Source organism: Humulus lupulus, chromosome 3 (genome assembly GCF_963169125.1).
Source record: "Humulus lupulus chromosome 3, drHumLupu1.1, whole genome shotgun sequence".
NCBI lineage: Eukaryota > Viridiplantae > Streptophyta > Magnoliopsida > Rosales > Cannabaceae > Humulus > Humulus lupulus.
In genome coordinates, this window is record NC_084795.1 from 186874752 (window position 1) to 186882731 (window position 7980).

At 35.7% G+C, this 7980-nt stretch overlaps 1 protein-coding gene across 1 annotated transcript; it reads left to right on the plus strand.

The window, feature by feature from the left end:
• Positions 1–6650: 6650 nt before the first annotated feature.
• Positions 6651–7614, plus strand: LOC133825271 (uncharacterized). The gene is made up of 3 exons (XM_062258236.1): positions 6651–6884; positions 6988–7044; positions 7153–7614. Exons 1-3 carry the CDS (start codon positions 6651–6653, stop codon positions 7612–7614), a joined length of 753 nt encoding a protein of 250 aa, XP_062114220.1.
• The last annotated feature ends 366 nt before the right edge of the window (positions 7615–7980 follow it).

The window sequence follows — 7980 nt, forward strand, 5'->3', positions numbered from 1 at the left end:
TATAACTAATATCCTCCTCCCGAGCTCAATTTCTTCTCTATGAATTCAGACGATCATGCAGATCAGGCTGTGAATCATATTGAGGGCTTTGTACCGAACTTAGATGATTTGTCACATCACCTTTGGACCTACCACTTTGACGACTTTCAGTCCAATAACTTCCATTTGCGAAGCTTACAACTTCTGGTTGAGGCCGAGGATCTGGATTTTTGACACGTGTCCGTGGGGCATAGGTATGGGCAGGCGGAGGAGGATTTCTCCTACTGCCTCCATAAGCAGGAATGTCCCATGTAAGGAGAGGTGGCGTCAGATGTCTTACGAGTGACGGGGGATCCCTAATAGGCGAGGCAATCCTTGTCCCATCAGGGCGAACTAAATTAGCCTGCCTTTGCTCTGTCCCATTATTCCTAGCTCTTCGTGCCTGATGATTCGATCGTGACGTAGGAGGGTTTGCTAGAACATTTTGTCTCTGTGAGCCTATCCCATCCCCTCCTCGTGGGTTGCCATGGGCATTCATAGGGGCTTGTGAAGGAGGCACCGAACATGGGGTTGCGGTTCTAACCAATAGAGTGATATGCCGATGACCCCTATGAGGGCCACTGGGACGGGCATTCTGGCAGTCTCGCCCTGTAGTCTCGCCCTGTTGGTGGGCATTCTAACTGATCCTCTTGGTTTGGATCGGTTATTCCTGTGGGACTTGTGAGACCCACTTTGCCTCTTTCCGACATTAACGTCAGTTGCGAGAGGGGGTAACTGAGCCAAAACCTCCTCAATTTGCCTGTTTGCCTTAGCGAGATGGCTTCTCAAATGCATTTTTTCCAACTTAACAACAGTTAAGTAGTCTGGGTTTGGATTCGGTGGTAATGACGCTGAACTCCCAGTTTCGCCATGACCAGTCAATTGTTTTCCTGGACGTTGTTAGACTTCAAGGCCATGCTCATTCGAAATAGCGATTTGATGGGCCTGCTGCCCACCAACTATTCTATCTCATTATTGTGCATTGAGCGAGTGAGCACCATGGTGAGATTTGACAAGGATTTTGACGAAGCACTAATTTCCCTCTCAATGAAATCACCAAACTGTTGACGCGGTTTTTCGCCAACAGTGTATTAAGAAATAATAAGGTAGTTAGTGCTTAGTAATAAACCATAATAAAAAAAATTAAATGAACTCAGAAGAACACAAATCTTTTACGTGGTTTAGTGGTTAAAATCCACCTAGTCCACGAGTCCATATTATTGTTGTTTTTCTCTCTATTTTGGCAGAGTTTCATTATTATAGAATAATCTGTCTCTTTTCCTGTCCAATATTCTAAGTATTTATAGAGAAATTCCATGGGCAGGATTGGTTAACCGCGTGAGTCAATCAAGCATATACATATTTATTACATTTAATACATATATTGCCCATTTATAATGGGATATGATTTGATCATAAAGTAAATATTCTGCTAATATCTGGGACATTAAATTTGACAGCCTTGTCATAAATAACCGTATTATGGGACTCGAGTCTTTGGGGATCTACAGATATGTAATATATTTGAGTTATCATGAGCTGGATATCTCTCTGAGCTCGTACTTCGACAACTGTGTTGATATATTATGAGCTCACACTTTACAACCTTCGTGTTTGTAGCTCGGGTTAAACCCAGGATGCCTAACACCACACGTGTCCATGTGAAACTGGAGTTGCTTATGTGGATAATAAGGAGATATCTTTCCCTTGGTTATTTTTCCGTATATTTATTTGTCAGTTGTACCCGAACCGAGTGAATGAGTCGAGCTAAAATTAGGGTAGAACAAAAGTAATAAACAAATTCAAATTACAACAATATAGCTATTACTTTAGGATATCTGAGAGATTCACACAGTAGTTACGGGAATTTTGGCTAAAGTTGTTATTGAGATTATGTAAAGAAGTCACGTGGCAGTTAACTCCTGAGATTCGAACACATCTGGTTGGCTACACTCCTGAGTCTGACATAGCTAGTCACCTATACCTTCCTATCGATGTAGCTGGTTGGGTTAAACTCCTTTCTGATGTAACTGGTCGGGTAAAACCCCTTTCTCATGTAACTAGTCAGGTGAAACCCCGTTCTAACCAGATAAATTATTACTTGGTCGGGCAAATAACTTCCTGACCAGGTACAACCATCTTCTCGTCCAATGTTCTTCCGACCAGTGATATCACAACTCCGTAGGTCATTTTCTTACCTTTACACTTCCCTTGGTCAACACATTTATTGACCATTAATGTGCCACTTGATGATCATGCACTGCCACTTGTCACTTTTGATTGCCACGCCATTGAACTAAAATTTTGGGGATAACAAAGACAATAACTATACTGTACACAATATTCTCTGCCTACAAACTAAAAAATGCAAAATTAATGTGTATCGAGACCTATCCGCGTTACCACTTATGGCATGCAATGAACAATTAACATTCGCCATCTTTAAATTTTGTCTCTTAAGGCCATCTCCAACCGAGCAGTATATTAGGGTATGCAGTCCAAATTTTCTTCCAACCAAGCATCAATATAAATATATATATATGTGCAGTGATAGCAACAATGCACTGCATATATGCAATGGCACTAAATCTACGACATATATATATACATTTCTAATTATTATTATATTATATTTTATAATATTTAAATATATTATTACTTATGTTACTAAAGTTTAGAAATTTGTTTATTTTGAATGGGTTAAATTGTGTAGAAAATGTTATTAAATTTTTCTTAATTACAGTTTAATTAAATTATAATTAAGTTTTTGTATAATTTTTTAACTTTTTAGTTAATATATATACTTATAAGAAAATGAAGATTAACACTGAAATTAATTGAAGAAACATGTAACAAAATACAATAAAACATTATTAAAAACTTAAAATCAAACTTAAAACATTACAATAAAACATTAGAAATTAAACAAACATTAAAAGTTAAAATAAAACACACCAAATATCAATGCGAAAGCTATAACATAAATCTGAAAGAAGTGCGATATACTAAGATAATAATTTAATAATTTGGAAAATTATTTCCAGTTCCACCGAGATAATCATAATATAATCTTGTGGGACATTTTTCAGATCTTTTCCCTTGATCTTGAGATGGTTGGTCTTCATCTTGAGCTTTTTCTCCTTGATAATGAGATAGTCGATATTTAGATCCCTGATATTGAGATCCTTCTCCTTGTTCATCATGTTCGGATGTTTGTGCTCTTTCTCTTTAAATTCTTCTTTTTTTGCTTTGAAATGAAACTCTAGATCGGATATAGAATCCAAATCCTTAAATAAAATTTTATCATCAGCCTTTCTTCTATGACAGCCATTTCTATTTGTGTTACCCTTTTTTAATAACTTGAACAAGCTTTTGACTTTTTTCCATTAGCTTTTTAAATTGTTCATCACCAAGTTATTTTGCTTTTGCTTTTTTACACCATTAGGACTTTCAGTTGAATTATTAGTGATTTCCTCATCATTCATATTAAGATCAAATGAACTCATACCGATGGATGTCGATGTTGGTAACTCGAAATTGTGAGAAAATGATTTGTACGAAGTAAAATTACGACCTTCTTGTTGCAATCAAGTTGGTGCATTGGTATTGTCATTTAAATTTCTCAATATCTTTAAGGATTGCCCACAGATGATCAAATTTAAAACCTCGATTGTATTTTGGATCTTGGGCTAACAATATATTTGCTTGATTTAACTGTTAAAATATAAATAAGAGAATGATGTCAATAAAATTTGAAAACAAGTTAGTAACAATAAGTAAACTATAATAATATACACTAACAATATCTTCCTGTGAAACACCACTTGGGTTTTTGTTTTGAATTTGGTTAACGCATCCCCTTAATTTTGCAACTATGGAAAGAATGGTCGATATTTGACTTTGCAAAGATCTTCTCGGTCGGGGTTGATTATTAGATATCGAAGACTTGTGGTACTCTGATTCAACTCTTTCCCAAAAAAAATCCTAATTGGTTTCTTCCTATGATTGGATCTTGAGAAATGTCAATGTAGATATGACACATGTGCATATCTTCCTCAAGTGAGTATGAAGTTGTGCAAATTGAAGACATTTTGGAAGAGAACGTTGTTGTTTCAAAAATATGTTGAAGAGGTGTGATTAACTTAAATTAGTAGTACACAATTATATAATGATGTAAAAGATACATAAGATCAAATTTCTTATCTTCGGATTTTGAAAAAGTAAAGATAATGTCTGTTGACCCAAGATTTGGCCAACTGACACGGAGTCAAAACACGATTGATATGGATGGATGTGTGGAGAAGAACGCAATGACAAAAGTAAAGAAGACACAGTAATTTATAGTGGTTCGGCCCCAGGATCTGGTAATGACCTACGTCCACTTAGAATAATATTGCTGTAAAATCAGAAGGATGATCAAGGAACCAGGGTTCAATGAGTTTCACCTTCTTCTCAAGAACAATACAAATTTACTTGGAAAATTACTATATTTTTTAATGACTAAAAAGTGAGTGAAGTCCCCTCCTTTGAGCTATCTCTTGCTATTTATAGGCTCAAGGAGGGTTATAAGAGATTGTTACAGATATTCTTCCCTGAATAATCAGGTATCCAGAAGATTGTATGAGATAATTTCGGGAGTCATAAAGATCTTCCCATAAATGTTGCCTTGTATGCAGAACTACCGACCAGACTGGTCGCGGGTAATACAGTCTTGCCCTGCTTCTACTGTGTCTCCTGGTCGATACTCTAGCAGACGCTTCCAGGTATCATCCACGTGTCAAGAGATTAATTGCCACGTCACCAATGCTAATTTATTGGATAACATTTGCCCCCCAAAGTTTATTTACTACGAACAGTAAATAAACTTTGAACGAACGACTCTTCGGTAACCCTTCCTGACGTGTCAGAACCCTTCGTGTGCTCTCGAGAAAAGCAACCCACTTCTGTCTAATCATGCCTTTTCAGTTCCCCAGAAACGATTTCGACGGCCATCACGTTCCCCCATACCTTGAAAAAGGAAAAATAATGATTACACTTTTTTAATATCGGAGACAAACTTATATAAGACCGTCGAAGCGTCTTCCTTCTTTTTACGCACGCCATTATCTTTGCAGAAAACCCTAAAAACCGAAGCTTTCATCATCTCCGGAGACCGTTTTCCTGCGCTTCCAAGACTCAGACCGCGGACTTTTTAATCTCCGAAGACCTTTCTTCTGCATTCACGATCACTTTTCTTGGTGAGTTTTCGAAACCCCATGCTTCTAATTTCTTGTGATGCATGCTTCTGGTGGTATACTGTTTGAGTCTTTCTGTTTCTGGTTTAAAATGCTTATAGGCAGAATATTTTGTAGGCGTAGTAGAGTTACGAGTTAGTTTAAAATCCTAGGATCATGCTTTTTAGGACGTAAAACCGAAGCAACATTTCGATTTTTAAGCCAGTTGAAAAATAAATTTTTCCCACCCTAAGGGGAGTTGAAAAAGCTTTTACAGAAAAACTTTTTACTTTCACCCTTTGATCCACTTTTCAAACTGTTCGTATAGAAAAACTAGCTTTTTGATAGGATGTTGTTGTATAAAAGCCTAACTTTTATACTCGACCAGCATTATTCTATCAAGCTTTTTAGAGTTCTATTTCCTCACCTCGCCATTCTTCTGTTTGCAGACTTTAATGCCAGATTTGTGGGGAGGTGAAAGACCCATCGACGACGACCTTCTTGCCCAGCTGCTCGAGGGGGAAGAACAACCAGCTGTACGTGTCCACGAGATTCCTTTCTCGCGACCCTCTTCCTTTATCTATAAAATTTGATAAAGTAAAGATAAGAGCTGATTTGACAACACAATGCATCAGTAGAGATTGTGGTAAAATTAATCCAGTGACATAGAATAATTTATCAAATTTCTTATCTTCAGAATTTGAAAAAGTAAAGATAAGATCTGATTTGACAATATAATGCAATGGTAGAGATCGTGGTCAAATTAAACCAACAACATAGATTAATTTCTCAGATTTCTTTTCTTCATAATTTGAAAAAGTAAAGATAAGATTTGATTTGACAACACAATGCAACGATTGAGATCATGGTCAAATTAATCTAGCGGCAGAGATTGATTTATCAAATTTGATACCTTTAGAATTTGAAAATGTAAAGATAAGATCCGATTTGACAACACAATGCAACGGTAGGGATCGTGCTCAAATTAATCAAGTGGCACAAATTAATTTCTTAGATTTCTTATCTTCAGAATTTGAAAAAAGTGAGATAAGATAAGGATATTTACACTATAAACACATGGATGTAATACATGAATATCAAGTAGACCAAAAAATATATAAAGTTTAACTTTGATAAAAGATGAATTCTTATCATAGTAGTTCATCTTATTTGTCATCGTCTTCTTCATCGGATGATGACTATTATAATGATATAGAAACGCAGGTGGTAGGTAAAATTACCACTAACAACAATTTCTGCTTTGCTCAACACCAAAAAAACCAAGGCTCACGTCGGGGCTCAATTCCTAGTCATATAGTTATCAAACGTGACCGGAAAAATGCTGATTGTAACCTCTTCAACGACTATTTTGCAGACAATCCTCAGTTTAATGAGTCGATGTTTCATTGAGGATTTTGAATGGGTCATGCTTTATTCCTTCGTCCTTTTGATGCTATACAAGGTCATGACAATTACTTCGTCCAACGAAGGGATGGAATAGGTAAACTTGGGCTATCGGGTTTGCAAAAAGTAACAGCTGTATTTCGAATGTTGGCATATGGTGTACAGGAAGATGCCACTGATGAATACATCAAAATAGGAGAATCTACTACTTTAGAAAGTTTGAAGCGATTTTATCATCTTGTTGTCGATGTATTTGGAGCCCGCTATCTCCGAGCACCTAACGCTGATGATGTTGCAAGACTACCCCCACATTGGTGATTGTCAAGGTTTTTCACGAATGTTGGATTGTCAGATTGTATGCATTGGAAATGGAAAAATTTCCCAACAGCTTGGGGAGGACAATAAGCCGGTCGTATCCGCAACTATTATTTTTTAAGCTGTAGCTGACTATGATCTCTGGATATGGAATGCATATTTTGGTCTACTGAGAACTAATAATGATATTAATGTGTTGGAGGCATCCCATCTTTTTGCTAATCTTGCTGACGGTAAAGCTCCACCCGCTAATTATTTGATTAAAGGAAAAGAGTATAATATGAGTTATTATTTAGCTGATGGTATGTATCCAAAATGGTCCACTCTTGTTCAAAGTATTCATGTTCCACACACTCCCAAAAGTAATTTTCTTCCAATGAAACAAGAAATATTTAGAAAAGATGTAGAACGTGCATTTGTAGTATTGCAGTCTATATTTGCAATTGTGGCAGGACCAAAATGCCTTTGGAATAAGAAAGTATTACATGATATAATAACTCCGTATATTATTATGCATAATATGATAGCAGAAGAGGAATGTGATGTTAATGCATCAATTGAAGAGCGAGTCGAAGTACCAAGTCCAAAAGTTGAGATGGTGGGCGATGATAATGCTCGGTTTCAAGAATTCCTTGCTAGACATAGAAAAATCAAGGATAAGTAAGTTCACATTGATCTTCGAAATGCACTAATTGAACACCTGTGGGACGAATATGCTAACTTGGACAATTAGTATAATTTCATTAATCTTTTAATTTAACATAATGTTTTTTCTCTAGTAATGTAATATGATATTTTAGCACATGTAATATCATATTTTAATTTATCAAGTTTTAGTAATCTATAGTATTATTGTCATGTAATTAATTAATAGTTTAGTTTTTATTAAAATAATTAATTGTATATAATAATTGTGATGGTTTTAGTAAAATAAAAAGAATATTATATATTATTAAAAAATAATTAATAATAAAGAATATTTTTTGGTGTAATTTTTAGTGGTATGGTTGGAATGAAAAAAAAAACATAA

What these genes read in the sequence shown, in the direction of transcription:
- LOC133825271 (XM_062258236.1), top strand. Translation starts at nt 6,651, where the DNA reads ATGGGTCATGCTTTATTCCTTCGTCCTTTTGATGCTATACAAGGTCAT. An exon ending in TTTATCATCTTGTTGTCGAT is followed by an intron (nt 6,885 to 6,987) that starts GTATTTGGAGCC and finishes TTGGATTGTCAG; the next exon opens with ATTGTATGCATTGGAAATGG. An exon ending in TTGGGGAGGACAATAAGCCG is followed by an intron (nt 7,045 to 7,152) that starts GTCGTATCCGCA and finishes AATGTGTTGGAG; the next exon opens with GCATCCCATCTTTTTGCTAA.